The 18,612-nt window shown below is 39.5% G+C and overlaps 1 protein-coding gene across 1 annotated transcript; it reads left to right on the top strand.

Annotated features, from left to right (window-relative positions):
- The first annotated feature begins 1,911 nt into the window (after positions 1-1,911).
- RNF138 (ring finger protein 138) lies at positions 1,912-17,903 on the top strand. Its single transcript, XM_069099866.1, is given in 7 exon segments — positions 1,912-2,033; positions 2,035-2,090; positions 2,093-2,276; positions 7,009-7,174; positions 8,481-8,596; positions 16,516-16,572; positions 17,516-17,903. Coding segments are annotated over 7 exon segments (882 nt in total). The 5' UTR covers positions 1,912-1,926; the 3' UTR covers positions 17,712-17,903.
- Positions 17,904-18,612: the final 709 nt, after the last annotated feature.

The raw sequence follows: 18,612 nt of genomic DNA on the forward strand, positions 1-18,612 counted from the left end.
AGTATTTAAAGAAAGAAGCTTTCGATGTCTCCTACTCTCACATTCCTCCCTCCACCAAATTCCTTGTTCTTGTCCTCTTAGGCCTGACAGACCAAAGAGAAACCTGAGGTACAGAAAAATTAAGTGATTTTCTTAGTCACACCGTATTAGTGACATTAGAATCTGGATTAGAATTCCAGGTCCTCATGTTGTAGGACTGTCACCTACACAAAAGCTGCTGCTACACATCATTAGCAATGTCCTTTGGTAGCACCGAGGTGGGGGGCATGATTTCAGTTCCAATTGAGGGCTTTGGAATCCTTGGAGCTAAATAAAAGAGCCTTGGATTTAGAGTTCAAAGCCCTCTTCCTGACTCTGCCCTTAGTGTCACCTTGGGGAAAGGGATAATAGTTACCTCTCAGGTCTCATTTTGCTCATCTGTAAAATGTAGGCTTAGGGCATCTCTCTCTTCCTGCTCTAAACTATGATGTTAAATCAAAAGAGAATTTTAATGCAGGTTTTTCCCTTCTGATTCAGAAGCGGGGGAAGTCAAGTCAGTAGTTTCCGTAGTCCTCAAGCCCTTTTTCTAGGGGGGGGGGGGTTGTTATGAAGAAACAGGGAGGTTAAAAAGGTGCTCATGAGTGTTTTGCCGCAGCTTACTATGTCATAACCTGCTCCAAAGCCAAACGAGGTGGTTGCTATGGATGCCCCATCGCTCGTCTCCCACTCTCCCACTCCCCCCTTCCCACACCCTGCTTTCTTTCCCGTCCTTGTCCTCTGGGCAGCGGACCGAAAGGCAAGCAGCAGGCAAGGGGCAGTGCCATGGGAGAGCTGCTGGCGGGGGGCGGGGGGAAGCGCGTGCATCATGAGCTTGGGGACGTCCCTCCTGCAGGGTCGGTGAGCAGTGGAGACGCAGCCCTCCCTGCTTTCGCCTCTTTCCTTGCCTCTGCTGTAGCGGCAGAAGCGGTCAGAGAAGAAGGAGCAGCAGCCCGGGTGTGGGCCACGTCTCGGAAAAGAAGTGACAGGAAGGGAGCGCCTGTATCTTCACCCCTACTCCCGGCCTCCTAAGTCAGTGCCTCCGGCTTCAGGGGCAGAAGAGCTGAGGCGGCCGGGGGCGGCGTCAGGGAAGGGCTGGGTGCTGGGAGGATGCAGAGGAGACGGTGGGAAGGGGGACTACACAAGAATGGAGGTGGGGGAAGGATGGGAGGACGGAGATGGGGTGGCTGGGAGAGTGGGCAAAAGCTAATGCCGGGAAAAGGGGGGGGGCAGGAGGGAGAACGTGGGATCCCAGAACTGAGGGGAGGACTTTGTAGGGAGGGGGTGGGAAGAGAGAGCTGGAAGAGAGAATGGGGGAGGAGGAGCAGCAGCAGCAGGAGCCGCAGGCGGAGAAGGAGGAGGAGCGGCGGCCACGCTAATTAGCCAGGTACCGGGCGGGGCAGCCAGGCGGCCCACAGCCCCCCGGGGGCAGGCTGTGGGCGGGGAGGAGGAGGAGAAAAGAGGTGGGGAGAAGAGCCAGAGTGAGCGCCTCCCTCCTCCCCCGGGGCTCTACCCCCCCCAAGCAGGACAGCGTTGGGGGAGGGTGGCTTCCGCCCTGGGAGGCGGGGACTGTGCGGGAGAGCCGGCCGCCTTGGTTTCCCGGCGCCCCCTACCCGGAGAGGGCGGCCGCGCGAAAACGAAAGTGAAACCCTTCCTCTCGCTCCCTCCCGCTCCTGTCTCCGCTCCCCAGGCCGGGCCGGGTCGGGCCGAACTAGCCGGCGAGCAGCCCAGGTAAGGCCCTGCAAGTCCTCTAACTTCTCCCCGCGGGGCCCGGACCCGGCTTGGAGGTAGGGGGAGGGGCCCAGCCCGGAAGGTGCTTGTGTTTACTTGGGGTGGGGGGAGGGGTGCCGGCGGGGATGGGAGGGGGCCGAGGTCCGGTCCTCATCATAATCATCCGCCCCAGCAACTGAAATGGGTGAAGTGGCGGTGACTGTTGCGCCGGCTCCATCCCCCTCGGCTCCTTCCCTAGGGTCCGCTTCTTCCTCCTCCTCTTCCTCCTACTCCTCCCCTCCCCTCCCCGCCCCCCCTTCCTGGCGCGAGCCGCTTCCTGACGCCGCCGCTGCTTCCCTCTCCCCCTCCCCTCCGTGCGCGCAGGGAGCCAGGCCCGGGGCCGCCGCCGTCACCGCCGGCGCCTCCCGCCAGCCCTGCACCATGGCTGAGACGCTCTCCACCGCCACGTCCTACACCGAAGACGACTTCTACTGCCCCGTCTGTCAGGAGGTGTTCAAGACCCCCGTGCGGACCGCGGCCTGTCAGCACGTGTGAGTAATCGCGCGCCGCCAGCTCCTCCCCCTGCGGCCCCGAACCTCGGGGTTGGGGCTGGCACGCACTCGCCGCCGCCTCGCTTCTCGCGTTCCTCGGGCCGGCCCCCCTGCCCCGTCTTGACCCCTCCTCTCCCGAGGCCCCCCGGGGCGGTGGGACCCCAGACTCGCAGGGCCATCCCCAGAGAGGAGGCGGGGGGGGGGTGAGAGGGGCGGGGGGGTGACGCCTCCCTCCTCCCATTCTCACGAGTGGGGGCGGGGTCCCCGTGTTCCTCCAAGATTGTGCCTCTTCCCCGACCACCTATTTTGGGTTTACTGTTTCTGCCTTTATTTGTATCACCAGCTCTTAGTGGTACACGGTAGGTTCTCCGTAAATGCTTGTTGTTTGGCCTTAAGGCCTCTTCCGCGTCTGCTGGGGAATGGTTTCTTTGAGTTTGGAGGGTATGGTGATTGCTTCATTCTTAAAGTAAAAAAAAACCTGATAGTGCTTACTTTTCCTAGGGCTGTGGTAGCAATTTTTCCCTTACTTCCAACCTCTTTTCCATTTCGGTTTGTTTGTAAAGTGAGGGCGAGAAAGAAAGTGCTGTTTTTGAAAGGGTTTGGGGAATGTGACCTAAGGGGGTTTAAGTCCAGGAGGAAGCCTTTATTTGGAGACTTTTATTCTATTTATAAGGACCCAAAAGCTTTGAGTGAAGAATTTATCTTCAAGCCAAGTAAGGGATATTGAAAGCCTATAGGTCTTGAAATTTGGAGTTGGAAGGGACCTCGGAACAGATCTAGTTCTTTTCTCTCCAGCTCTTCCCCCATTTATAACAGGAAACTAAGGCCAAAGAAGGTTGTGACTTGTGATCACACAGACAGTAAGCAGCAGAGCATGGATGCAAATCGCAAATAAAGTACTTAAGCTTCCTGCGCCCCACTTTTACTCATCTAGAAAATGAGAGGGTTGCTCTTGATGTTTTTTGAGGTTTCTTCCAGTTCTAGAGCTATAATCGTATCTATGTCCTTGATTTCTCCTTTGAGTAGGATATCTGAGTGTAGGGTACTACAACAAATACATATGATCAACAGTTCTTCTGTAACTCAATTTTAGAGTTGTAAGGATGAAAATGTTGAGATGGTAAAGAAAGGAGCATGGATGACAATAGTTGAGGAATTAACCTCATTTTAGTAGCTTTTTTTAAATTAGAGGAAACAGTCTTAGGCTCTAAAAACCCACCTGATTCTAAGACAACCTTAGTCCAAGGGTTCTTAATCTGGGGTTGTGAACTTGAAATAAACTTTCAGTATAATTGATTTCCTTTATAATTCTGTGTATTTTTTTTATACATTTAAAAACAGTATTCTGAGAATGGGTTTCCACAGGTTTCACCTTCCACAAAGGGAGTCCATGACTGAAAAAAAAAAAAGTTAAGAACTCCTTGCGTAGTGGATCTTCTTTCTGGAATCTGGTAGACCTTGGTACATCTGAGACATAAAAGTGTCTTTGGGTTAGTCACTTCTGCTTTGAGCCTGTGGCAACTCCAGGACATAAATAGGTTTTTGGTGGAACTCTGGAGGGAGTTCCCTCCCATTGAAGTCTGTGATCAGACCATCTCTGCTTCCCAGTGGCTAGGAGGTCCTTTTTGAGGATTAAAAATGCAGTGCTAAGAAATGACCTTGTTTAATTTCATTTAAGTGGAATTCCCTTAAGAAGAATGTCTTCTCATTACTGGTTACTGATATTTAAGTATCTGTAAGTAAACATTTTGAAAAAAAATAGTCACGTATACAGTAGTTTTATTTCTGCTTACTATTGCTTTCAAACATAAACTTTTAATTTTTTTTCTATCAGTACTTATATTTCCATTTTCTCAGGCATTTCCACCTTCATGATTTTACAAAGACTCGAAAACAGCAACTAACTGGTTTTATACTTTAGGTAGTAGGCTTTCATTTTATTTGTTTTTATTTTTAATACTGTTATTCTTGTCTTTATCACATTCATTTCTACTTTTCCCTTGTTACCGGTGAGCTGTCTTTTAACAAAATAGTTCAGAAGAAAGAAAAAAAACCAAATTCAGCGGAACTAACTACAACATATTGAATGTGTTTGACAGTATATACATGTTACACCCATAGTCTATTCCATTTCTGTAATAAAGGGGGAAGGAGATTTAAGTTTACAATTTCATGGTGTATGAATTTTGTGCATAACATAACAGTGTTGATGTTCTAGCACAAAAGATTTTAAATAGGATTCTGTTTGTATACACTTTTCAGTACTAGTTTTTAATGGTTATTTACCCTTTAGATTTTCATAGCTTTGGGGCAAGTGAAGGTGGCCAAGTGAATAGAGCCACAGGCCCTGGATTCTGGAGGACCTGAGTTCAAATGTGACCTCAGACACTTAATACTAGCCATGTGACCTTGGGCAAGTCACTTAACACTAATTGCCCTGCCTTGCCCCCTCTAAAAAGCAAAAAAAAAAAAATTAAAAATAATTTTCATGCTTTCAAAAGTCAGCATCCTTCACTCATCTTGCTTCTTTTGAGAAGTGTAACCCCCCCCCCCCATATAGTGAGTTCCTTTAATTTTTCCCTTGACCCATCTGAAGAAGTATGGTGCTAATTTGCTTTAAAGACATAATCATTCAGTCATAGGATATAGGAAGATAAATAATACAAGACTTATTTTTTATTTATTTCAGATTTTTAAATTTTTTTAAATCAGAACTTAAGCACCCAATGAAAATGAACATACATAGTAGAACAGAAAGGATTTTACATAAAGCTATAAATCTATTATACAATGCCTTCCTTTTTTTTTAAGTATTTAATAAATTCAACATGTAACTTTTAAAGCTGCCCTACTTGTTTATGATTCCTTCTATTCTCTTTTGGGGGGAGCTGCAGAAATCCCTATCTCTGATCCCCATCTCTACCTCATCATCCCGCTTAAAATGAAAGAAAATGAAAACAACAAAGCCTTTTGTAACAAATGTGAATAGTTAATCAAAACAAATTTCTACTTGGCCATATCTGAAAATGTATGTTTTTGTTCTGTATTTTGAATCCTTTACCATTCTGTCATTGGGTAGCAAACTTCATCAGTTCTCTGGAATGTATATCATTGTGTTTCGTGATTTTTCAAATCTTTCAAAGTTATTTATCTTTAAATGTTTTTTATTGCATAAATTTTTATGGTTCTTTTCACTTTATTTAACATCAGTTTGTGCAAATCTTCCCAGGTGTCTCTGAAACCATTCCTTTCCTCCTTTAATGTAGAGTAATAATATTCCATTACAGTCATACACCAAAATATGTTCATCCATTCACCAACTGATGGGTTCCCCTTTAGTTTACAGGTATTTACCCCCACAAAAAGGGCTATTAAAATATTTTTGTACATTTTTATTTTTATCTTTAATATTTTTGAGGTGTAAGTCTAGTTGTAGTATCCTTGGGTCAAAGAATAGGTACACAGTTTAGTGCCTTTTTAAAAAATAATCCTTTATTTTATTTTTGTTCCTTTTTCATGCATACAAAAAGTGTGATACCTAACAAAGTACTACCTTTCTGATGTTTGGCAGATGTGGCGATTTCAAATTCCTGTTTAGTCAAGAAGCCACATTTGGAATAACTACATTGTTCTATGCCTGTGAAAACTGGACAACATACCAGCACCATGCCAGGAAACTAAATTGCTTCCATTCCAAGATCACCTTTTCATTTTCTTGCTTCTTGTATTTCTGTTTGAAAGTCAAATTTTCTCTTCAGCTCTTCATTGATCAAGAATGCTTGAAAGCCCTCTATTTCATTGAATGTTCATATTTTCCCCTGAAGTATTAGATTCTCATTTTTTCTGGGTAGGTGATTCTTGGTTTTAATCCTAGTTCCTTTGACTTCCGGAATATCATCTTCCAAGAGGGGACTATGTGAGTAGAGAGAAGTTATATAATATGAAAAAATGTGTGGAGTTTGAAATGAATGGGCTTTGGCAGTTGATGGGCAAATTGAAGTGAGAAGACTGAGGAGTTAATTATAAAGAAAACTTGCTGTGAGTGTAAGAACCTGTGAGACCAGAAGGGTGGTGTTGCCTTCCATAGAATAAGGAAGTTTGTTGGCAGGAAGGGGTGAGGGTGGCTTGGGCAGTCATTGTAGTACTGTTTTGGATAAGTTGCCTTTGAGATATCTCCTGGATATCCATTTTGAAATTTTGTTCATTTTGTTTGAGTTCATTTTGTTAAGTTGTCTGGTGCTTTCTTCTCAAATGGAGAGATAGACAGTGGTATAATAATAGCATTTTGGACTTGGAGACAGTGAAACTTGGGTTTTGAATCCTGCCCTGGAAACAAATTAAATATATGCCATCAGCAAATCACTTAACCTCTCTAAGTCTCGGTTTATTAATTCGTGAAATGATAATTATGATGCCTATCCCTCACAGTATTGACATGATCTTCAAATGAGGTGCTTTGCAACTGTTAAAGTGACATAAATGTCAATTACTGTTATTAATTGGGATATATACATCTTGCAGTGATGAATCTGGTACTGGTTAAATGAATAAATCTGTTGAACACTTTTACATAAACAAACTAATGCAGGTTTTTTTTTAAAGCGAATTAGAATATAATAAGCAGGCTAAATTATGTGGTATCAATATTTATAGCTATTCATACGTTTAACATACAGGATGACAAACATTTTATCCATTCACTAGATAATTTATTACTTAACCTTTGGTTTAGTTTTTGTAGAAAATGTTTCCTGACTGCAATGAGAGAAAGTGGAATACATTGTCCCCTGTGTCGTGGAAATGTAACTAGGAGAGAGCGAGCATGTCCTAAACGGGCCTTAGATGTTGAAAATGTCATGAGGAAATTTTCTGGTAGCTGCAGATGCTGTGCAAAACAGGTAGAGTAAAATAAGCTGTATTTGATATTTGAAAGTCAAGTTTTCCACACTAAATGATAAGAGAATTTCATTCAAACTCATTTTCTGAGACATAATTTGACACTATTGGTAGTTTTTGCTAGTTATTTGATTGTTTTATGATAATGTTGTTAACAGTTTTATAGATTATAGTATCAGACTTAAAAATTGGAAGGGGCCCCAGAGGCCATTTAGTACACCCCAACTCCCCTCATCTCATTTTTATAGATGAGCAAACTCAAGGCTAGAGAAATTGTGACTTGAACAAGATCTTGACAAGTTAAACATGGAGTTAAAGGACCATACTAGGAGAAGAAATTCCAATTGCTTACTTACAGCATCACAAAATATTTAACAACTAACTTTTTTATTAATTGCTTACTTGTTCATCATAGAAAACCTTAAAATTTCAGTCACCTGGAGAAAAGAATGGAATAATGGAGAATTATGATAGTGTATCTGTGGATCCATTACAGACATTGCTTTATTTTTAGCTGATAGATTTCATGAACAAAGCCAGATTCTATTTCCTGCATTTACCAAACTCAGATACACTATTCCACCTTTGTGAGAGGGTTGTGTAACTGATGGGGAGAGTAGAATGAAGCAAGGTGTACTTGAAAGATACTGGTTCCACTTCTCATTGCTGAAATGAAAAATGTGTCTACTGTTAACCTGACAACTTTTGTTTTTCAATTTGTACATTGATACTAGAAGACTAGGAAAAAACTTGATAGTGTTAAGTAGTAATACAGGTAATATGCAAACAATAATTCTTAAAGCTACTATATTAATAGTTAACATATAGTAATGGCAATAAAGCACAACATTTAAAATTAAATTTTTTTGCCTTTTTTCTAAAGGGGAAGGTAGGGCAATTGGGGTTAAGTGACTTGCCCAGGGTCACACGGCTAGTTTTTTTTTTTTTGTGTTAAGTGTCTGAGACCTGATTTGAATTCAGGTCCTCCTGACTCCAGGGCCGGTGTGCTATTCACTGTGCCACCTAGCCACCCCGATGTTTAAAATTATTAATAAAAAGTTTCAGTACTTCTAATGCAGGATTTGGCATTATATATACTTGTTAGATAAGTGTGATATTTTACTCATGCTTATTATGTTCAGCAGTTGGAAAGAGGAGGCCATTTTTAATAGTTGGAAGAATTCTTTTATTTTGGCTGGAGTGTTTACATTATCTGTCACCTTTGACTTTCTGTTATTCCCAGAATTGCCTTTTAATCTTGTGGGAGATTTGTCTCAAATGCAGAATCGTCTTGGATTTCATTCACAGATCAAGTTTCATCGCATGCGGCATCATTACAAATCTTGTAAGAAGTATCAGGATGAATACGGCGTGTCCTCCATCATCCCAAGCTGCCAGCTCTCCCAGGACTCAGCGGGGAACAGGTGAGTGACCTTTGTGTGTTTGAGAGTGGTTATTTAAAAGTAAAGTGAAGCTCACATTCTTAAAGCAATGGTCTGGAAATTGTTTTAAATAAACTGCTGAAAATTGACTAGGGAAATGACTTCAGAATTCTATTTGGCATGTGCAGATTAAATCTTGGGCCTCAACATTCTAGCATGCATCTGGAGTACAATTGATTTAAAAAAAAAGTCTAGACTTTGGACCGTAACTAGTACTTTTGCTTAGGAAGTAGTTAGACTTATTTCTGTTCCTGGTGTTACAGCTGAAATTGCTTTGTGACCCATAGTAAAGTAAAATGCCTTTTTTATTTGTCAAATTGGAATCAAATGTTATTTTTCTTTATAATACTCCTTATCATTAAAGGAATAAAACTAATGAGTTATATATTGGTTAAACTTTACATATAACCCAGTTAACATATTGGTGGTATTCCAGTGGTGGAAAATTTTGTGTAGAATTTGACTTGGTGAAAATTCTTAATTATTACACAATTAAGGGCCCATATTTTATTTCTTTAATTTGGCATTAGTGTTTAATAATCTGTAGGTCAGTATAGTATGGCTCCGAGAGGTGAAGTGCTAAGGTTAAACTCAAATAGTAGGGGTGGTAGAGCTAAGGTTAGAACTTAGGTCCAGGGAGTCTCTGAATTAAGCATTGTAAGTTCTGTATGGTTTTTACTACGCCACTCTGCCTCCAAGTTGTGCTGATTTCTGGTCTCAAACTCTTTTGAGTTAATTTGATATAACTAGTGGCGAATTTATTAATGCTTCAGTAGATTAAGAAAGACTCAGATACAGAGGTTAGGTTTCAGGTCTAGTGTGGAAAATGATGCTGGTCCAGAAGGGGAGGAGCTCTGGTCAGAGGCAGCAGGCAGATGGCAGTATGGCTGAATGGAAGGTGAAACTGAAAGCTGGTCTGATGTCTGACACCTAGGTATAGATCTAAGTGGGCTACTTAGTCACCAGCAAACCATGTTGGGCCCTGGGGGTTCGATGGGTGGGAGCCCCAAAGCTGAGTAGTTTAATTTCACTAGGGATGGGGGGTTCTTTACAGAGGGGGCGTTTCTTCGATTCTTAGGTAGAGTCTAAGGTCTGATGTAGAAAAGGTTGCTGCTGTATAACCTATGGGAAGGAACAGTTTCAGAGGTGGCAGGTAAATAGTGAGAATACCCCTGGATAGATGACTGATTGGGATGTGAAGTTCAGTACATATTTCTGAACATCCCATGATACTTTTACAAAAATTGATCTTTTGATTGGGCATCATAAACAAATATAAAAAATTAGAAATGATAAAATATAGCCACTAGAGACTATCTATAGCACAATAAAAACAGTAATGTATAAAGGCAATATGACTGAAAGATAGTACACATGAATGAAGAGTAAGTAAAAACATTCTAAATAAAGAGTTGAGTTGCAGAATAAATTATAGAAATGAAAAATAACTTAAATCATGATAATGAGGCAACAAATTAAAACTTAGAGGATGCAGTTAATGGCAATCTTCAGAAGAAGTGTATGTGTCTCTGAAAACTTAACAAAATAGAAAAAGTCTAAATGAAGTGAACAAGACTAGAAAATAAATTTTGGGTGTTATGTAAGTTAAATAAAACACCTTAAAACCCATAGAATTGATTAAAAAAAAAAACCCTAGCTGATTCTTTTAAAAGATTAGCAGAATAAATAAATCACTATCTGACCTAATCAAGCAAAATAAGGGAAAATAAAATTATTGCGATATAAAATCATCAAAATTTGTAACAGAAGGTATAAATAAAATAAACTTCAACAAAATGGAGAGCTCATAGGAAGTTGATGAATATTCACAAAATATATAAATGTGTTGCCATGCCAACAGCAATAATTAGAAAATCCTAAGCAGCCAGATTTGAGGGAAAAAAATCAAAGAGGACAACAATGGATTAAGAAAAACAGCTAGAGGGGTGGCCAGGTAGCACAGCAAGTAAGAGCACGGGCTCCAGTGTTGGGATGACTTGGAGGTTGAATCCCGGACTCAGACACTCAGCACCACACCCAGAAATAACTGGCCGTCTAACCTTGAGCAAGTTACTTAAACCCTATTGCTCAAAAAAACAAACAGCTAGGCCATTTGAATTTTTTGGTGAATTCTGTCAGGTGTTTAAAGAGTAATTTATACTTAAGCCACAAAAGTTATTCCTGGGAAATAGACAACACACTGTACTAAATCTCTCTTATACAACACAGATAATGCACCTGATACCCAACCAGGGAGAAAGTAGAGAAAGATAATTATACACAACTGTATCACTAATCCATGTTGAGGCAGACATAGATGAAATCACAGGAGATTCTCTACCCAGCAACATATCCAGAAAATAACTTCCTGTGATCAAATTGGATTAGTACCAAGATTTTAAGGGTAGCTCGGTTTTAGGGAAAATTAGCATTATATTAATCATATAAATGATCACAAGATTATTTCACTAGGTATGGAAAGAATCTAACAAAACATATCACTCATTTATATTGAAAATTCTAAAAAAGTGTAGGTGTGGAAGAGACCTTTTTATATGATGAAAAGCATACATTCAAAATGAAGACTTAGCTTTGTTTGCAACAAAGAAACACTGGAAGCTTTCCCAGTACAAACAGGAGCAAAGTAAGGATTCTCCTCTCTCCAGTATTATTTTTTTCATAGTTTGAGAAATACTAGCTATAGCTTTCATAATATCATGACTAACATTGTAGTATATAATCTAAATCTTGTTGACTTTCATTGTTGTCTTTTTTACATTATTGTAGTCCTGAAGTACTTGGTGGTTCTTAACTGGGCATTTCCTCATTCCATACCACCTCAGAAGAAATATGTCTTGTGGATTCTTTAAGGCACAAGTTTATAGTATTTTCATTTCACAATTCAGACATTCTAGTCTTTGGCACACAGTTCATTTTAATCTTTTTTAATCACAGTACTATCATGAATATTTTTGTGCTTATGGTCTTTCCTTGATTTTATTTAAACTCCTTGGGATAGAAGCCCAGCAGATAACAAGGTCAAAAGGCATGAGCAACTTAGTAATTTTTCAAGCATAATTTTAGGCTTACTTTTTAAAAACCTAGCTCCCTGCCCTGATTTTAAAGTAAATGTTATTTTTTTACCTCCTTATGTTAGTCATTTCAATAGTCTTCCACACTGCGTCCCCCTTTTTCTTTGTGACAAAAAATAAGCAAAACATTTGGTAGGTCCAGTCTCACATAATAGACAATATTTTGTTTTCTGGGTTCTTCACTGTTTTTCATTTCTTGGGAATTCAACATTCTTTTTGTGATCTTTTTTGGTTTACATTGTTGTATTCTTTGTATATATGATTTTTTTTTTGTTCCACTCATTTAGTTCTGCAATAGTTGACATAAATTCACCTAAGTCTTCCCACCTTTCTCTGAATTGCTCTTATTTCTTGCTTCATAATATTCCAATATATTTATATATTTTTTCAAACATTTCTTATATTAGAGGACTTTATTTTTACTTAATTGCTACCACAAAGAATGGGCAGCTAGGCCGTACAATGGATAGGGTTCCAGGCCTGGAATCAGGAAAACTTTTCTTGAATTAAAATTTAGCCTCAGACACTTACTTAGCTGTGTGACCCCGGGCAAGTCACTTAATCCTGTTTGCCTCAGTTTCCTCATCTGTATAAAATGAGCTTGAGAAGGAAATGACAGACACTCCAGTATCTTGGCCAAGAAAACCCCACATGGGGTCATGAAGAGTCAGACATGACTGACAAAAATGACTGAACAGCAAACACAAATCCATGGGGATAAGTGAGATCATCAAATAGGTCAAAAGGTATGGATTTAGTTGCTGTTTTTTATAATAAATTCAAATTGAAATTTGTAATAGTTGAGCCTCTTCAAAGCTCTAATAGTGCTTTAGTGTGATTTGCTTCCAGTAACTGCTCCAACATGAGCTGTTTAGTTTTTTGTAATATTCACAGATTTGCATCTTATGATGTGTGAAACCTCAAGGTTATTTTAATTTCCATTTTCTTGTAATGATTTTGAGTATGCTTTTTCTCTGTAGTTCTTGGGGAAAAAATGCATACCTTTTGACCTTTCTTTTGATAGGTTTGTTTTTGAATGCATTTTATTGGAAAATTTATTTTAAAATACTACAGCATTCACAAGAATATTAATATAAACAATTTCTTAATTTTAGTATTTGTCAGCTTTTTGTATTTTAAAATTATTGAGTTACATTTTTTTGGAAATTAGATTATGTAAGAAAGTTGAAGCAGATTTAGATTATGTGTCCTGGGAAGAGAGTCGTCTGAAATTTATAGAATTTGCAAAGAAAGGAGTTATTAAGCAGATTAATTTTGTAAGCAGGAGTTCAGGATGATAACACATTTATATTGTGCTATAAGATTTGTGAAATAGCCCCTGTGAAGGTATTTGCTATAAATGCTTAAGTATTCTCAGGTTAAGTAATTTGCCCATGCCATGCAGTTAGGATTTGAACCCAGGTGTTGTGGTTACATAACTACTCTGCCACCCTGTATCAGAAAACTTAGAATTTACCTAAAGAAAACAGGAAAGAGACTTTTCAAGTTATACCCCAGGGCCTTAGTAGAGTCAGATTATGTGCATTTAATATGTTCGTTCAGAATTTTTCTTAATAATAATTATAATTACAACTCACATTTATATAGTGCTTTTAGGTTTTCAAAGCACTTTACTCACAACAACCCTGTCAGGTAGGTAGACAGCCCATATCTAAGTGGAAGGAGCACTGGCCTTAGAGTCGGCACACCTGAGTTGTAGCCTGGGTTCTGCCGATAACTTGATGTGTAACCTTGGGTAAGTCAGTAAATTTTATTTTTTAAAATATTTTATTGCTTCCCTTAAAACAGCAGCAACAGCAACACTGCTGAACACTATTGATACCAAGTAGACTAACACAACTTTTTAGAAGGGGGGGAATTCATATTGAAAAATAAATTTATTGTTTTCCTTAGACACATTGACGTTGCCCACTTTAAATGATCTTGTCTGAAGTCTAAAAGACAAAAGCTAAAGAAGTTCTCTGACAAACATTAGTTTTAATAACTATTGGCAATCTTCAGGCTTAGAATCTCACCTGTAGAGCACTTAATTCTAGTTCAGACAGAAAAAGGAGAACTTGACTTAGCCAAGAAAATCAACCTTTTCTGCATTCCCTTTTTATGTTATTTCTCTTCATGCATTTGGGTTTCAAAGAAATTGGGGAAGAAGAAATGCCTTTTTAACTCAATTCAAATTAAAACATAAGGGGAAAAAACAGATTTCAAAGAAGTATTGAGTACATACAGTCTGGGTGGAGATTACAAGAGAAGTTATAAGATATGGTCCCTATCCTCTTGAGAACTTAATCTTATTAGGGAGATTCTGATTTACATGGGTAAATAGAGAAATATACACATGTACCCAGCATAATGTCTTGTATTTAATAAACGTTTGTTGATCAATTATATATTACCAAGAGCCCAGCATGTAGTGGCTACCTTGCATTATAAATAGTCAAGCAGGGAAAAGATTTAGTTTTACCTTACCTGTCTGCTAGTTGCAGAGATTCCATGAGATCTAGTCCCTGCCCTCCTTTAGTTTATAATCTAGTAGGAGGATATTACACTTGCAAATAATTATAACATAAAATAGAACTTAGGTACTTTATAGTTTTTAGAATGCTTTCCTCACAGCAGTCTTACACTGTAGGTGGTATAAGTCTTATTACCAATTCTTACAGATGAGGAAATTGAGGTTTCAAGGTTAAATGACTTACGGTTGAATACATGTCTTCTGACTTTGGTTCAAGTGCCCATGAATAAAAAAATAAGTCGAAACTTCCAGCCATTTGAAGTTTCTCCATTAAATGGCCCCGTTTTCCTATTCTTATTAGCTGTAGCTAACTCCCTGTCATATTCTCTTCTGTGTTCAAGTCAGTCTTGTCACTTTGTTGTTCTATAAACATTCCATATCTATTTCTTTTTTTCCCTTTCCATATAATTCCTCCTTTTCTTCCCCTTTGCCACCTCTCCAATATAATCTTTGATATTCTACCTATTCAGATTTTAACAATTCTTCAAGACCTTTTGTAGTGCCAGTGCGATATTTATAGCACCCAAGATCTTGATAAAGACCGTGACTATAATTTCCTGCATGGTGGTAGATCACAAAATATAACAAACTCTCCCCATAGAAGACAGAAAGGAAGCATTTATTTAGACACCAGAAAATTGAATCCCAAAACCAGTAAGCCAGTTCCATCACAGTACCATAAATAAATAAAGATATTCAGAAGCCATAATAACACTAAGAGCCATGCCATCCTTTGGCCTTCCCACAAACCAATACAAGATCAGTATTTACTCACAAGCCTCACTGTCTCCTTGCTGAGCCTCCTCTCTCTCTCCCTCATCTCTCTAGCTATGACTCCTAGCTTCCTGTGGCTCTGCTTAACCCTTCAGCAAACACCTCCTACCACAGGCTCCATGTGACTACATTCTGGCAGAGTTTATTTTCAAAGCAGGGAAGGTCTTCAAATTCCTCCTAGACCTATTAAGGGGCAGAAAAGATTCCCATTCCCATTATACCTTTAAGTTCTATCTTATTTCCTGATTTTTTTTTCCCCCAATAAGTATACTATGTACTTTTCTGCAGAAGAGGTTTGAAGGGAGGCTGCATATGATCTGAGGAAGGAAATATGCTCAGGAGTTCATGTGACTATCTTAAATCAGTGTTGGTTAACCTAATCAGAGAAAGCTTCATGAAGGAGGTGGAACTTGAGATGGGTCTTGAAGGAAATGAACATGGAATGTTTTGAGGGACAGCAGGAGGCTGGTTCAATCAGAGCAGAAATTATGTTGGGAAATTGTTAGAGGTAAGTCAGGAAAGGGAGGCCATATCATGGAGAGAGAGTCTTTGAAAAGCAAAGAGCAAAAGTTTATAGTTTATACATGCTGTAGTGAAAAGAGCACATTAGTTGAAGTCAGGAGATATGTGTTCAAATTTGGGCTCTAGAATTTTATGAGCCATGTTACTGTGGACAAGTCACTTAACCTCTCATCTTTCTTTCCCCCCCTTTGTAAAATATGGATAATAATACTTATATTACCTAATTCATTATAAAGCGATTATTTGGAAAACAGTTAAGTACTATCAACATATAAGCTGCCATTGTGGGTTTTTGAGGAGAAGGAATGACTTGATAAAAATTGTGTTTTTAGGAAGATGCTTCTGGCAGTAGTATGTAAGACATTTGTAAGGAAGCCCATTACACAGTTATTTTGGCCCAGGCCCAAGGTAGTGAAGACGTGGATGAGCTAATGAAAATGAGAATGGAGAGGAATGAGGACTTTTTGAATGAGATAAGAAAAAGTATACATTGCCATAAAAGTACTTTATGTAACAACTACAGGCTGCTCTTGTTGGTGCTACCAAAGTTTTATTTTCCTCAAGTTTCAGAGGAAAAAAGTCATAATGTTTTGTTTTGAGAAGTGGGAATGGGCATCTGATTTTAAAATATCAAGTATATGATTTCATAGTGAAACAGTACTTTTAAGACATTACTGTTGGAAGAATATTTTTGTGTTTCTTAACTATAAGCATAAATGAGCCATTCCTCCCACTTGAGATTTTTTTTTAAAGCAAGTGGGTAAAGACCTTTGCTGTCTTTCTTGTTTGTTCAAGTTTATGAATGCATTTTAAATTAATACAAAACTGCTTTTAAAAAAATACTGAATTGTTTCTTCATGAATATTTTGAAGTCCAAAGCTTCCATTCTCATTCATGCCCTTCCACTCCTGTACTTTGGGATTTTAATTTGACCACTTAAAACAATTAATTTTATACTCAATTTTCTCCTATTCCTTAAGTAATAGGAGTGAGACATCTACGTCTGATAATACAGAGAACTATCAAGGAGATGCAAGGTAATATTTTAAAATGATATTTTTTGATAAGTGGTATCTGTTTACTAAATAATCACAATATTTTTTGATTGGATTAAAAATTCTAAGCCATACTTACCTGAGATATCTGGAGTACTTATTTTACATCGAAAATTTTAATTTTTAAGGTTTTTGATTCCTGTATATCAATGACATGTATAAGAATATTTAGTTTGAATCATATATTAGTGAATAGGTTATATAAATTGTTAACATTTTAAAATAGTTTTTTTTCAATCCCTTTGACAATTTAGTTATGCTTACTAATGTTAATAATTATCATGCTTACTAATTCAAAGAGCACAGAAATTTCTTATAGAGTTGCCAGCATTGGAGTTTTTCTTGATGAAATTAATATCCCTAGTAACTTTTTGTGTAGTTTTGAACATAATGAGGGAAAGCTTTCAATCAGAGCATACTAAATTTATTTATTTTTTGGAGGGAGGAGGGCAGGGCAATTGGGGTTAAGTGACTTGCCCAAGGTCACATGGCTAGTAAGTGTTAAGTGTCTGAGGCCCGATTTGAATTCTGGTCCTCCTGACTCCAGGGCCAGTGCTCCAATCACTGTGCCACCTAGCCGCCCCAGAGCATACTAAATTTAAACATGAGGGATGTCATGTAACTATGATGAAATGCCTAACTATAGCCAAAGCGTACATTACAATGTAAAATGGAAGGATCCAGTAGTTTATTTCATGGTATTTTGAATGAATATATTTAAACTAATACTGTTGTCTTTTAAAAGAAAAATAAAGTTCACCAAACCCAACCAGCCTGTCAACATAGCATATGGCAGTGAATGCAATATTTCACACTGATTGTCCCCTACCTCTAACAAAATGGAGAGAAGCATGTTTTCTTGACTCGACTTTCTTGGTCATCATCGTTACATCTTATTCAGTTTCTTGATATTATTGTCTTGTAGTTCTGCTGGGCATCCCACATTTAAGTGTCCCTTGTGTCAAGAAGCAAACTTTACAAGACAGCGTTTACTGGATCATTGCAATAATATTCACCTCTTTGAGATAGTCCCTGTGGTAAGTACGTTTGAGGCGGTTTGTGTCACGACAAGTGCCGCTTCATGCGCTTCGTTTGCACGCATCATCGCTGATTCTTTTTGATGCGCATCCACGTTTCTTGGTACAGGGTCATAAAGCTGTTTTTCAAAACACTGTTGCTTAAAACTATGCTTGTAATCTCATTGTTACTAAATGGCTATCATTTTTTTTTCCTTTTTTTTTAAGCAATCAGGGTTAAGTAACTTGCCCAAGGTTACACGGCCAGTTATTTCTGGGTGTGGTGCTGAGTATCTGAGCCCAGATTCGATCCAGGTCGTCCCAACACTGGAGCCGGCGCTCTTACTCACTGAGCCACCTGGCCGCCCCTGAGCAATCGGGGTTAAGTAACTTGCTCAAGGTTACACGGCCAGGTGTTTCTGGGTGGGTGCTGAGTGTCCGAGCCCGGATTCGATCCCCAGGTCGTCCCGACGCTGGAGCTGGCGCTCTCACTCGCTGTGCCACCTGGCCGCCCTGTCATTTTTTTAATTAGCTAACGCGGTACTGCTGCCGCAGAGGCTCTACAGGCACACACACATCAAGCCCCATTCATTCCAATTATAAAATAATTTCTGTTTCTGGGATACAGCAGAAGAGGGTGGTGCAAGGAAAGGACAGAAACAAAGGCTCTCCTTCCCCTTGCCTTTCGCCCTAGGCAGTGCCATCACTACGGCCGGGTGGGCTGCCTCCCTTATCACCCAACCAGGCCTCCCTACTTCCACCATTTCTGTCCTCCGCTCCATTTTGCCTACAGCTCCCTGATTCTCTTGCTAATTCTCTGATCATTCAGAATGCCACCTGCATGGTTCCCAATTGTCTTCAGAACAAAGTCCCCTAATCTGACGTCCTAGGTCTTTTACAGTCCAGCTCCAACCTGCCTGTGTATCTAGAGCTTTTTTACCACTCAATCAACAAGCATTTATTCATCCTATAAAACATAAGGGAAATAACCCCTGCCCTCCAGGAA

The sequence above is a fragment of the Petaurus breviceps genome, unplaced genomic scaffold, assembly GCF_028583685.1.
Source record: "Petaurus breviceps papuanus isolate PSGF00001 unplaced genomic scaffold, PetGlider_PUasm1.0 38, whole genome shotgun sequence".
Classification (NCBI taxonomy): domain Eukaryota; kingdom Metazoa; phylum Chordata; class Mammalia; order Diprotodontia; family Petauridae; genus Petaurus; species Petaurus breviceps.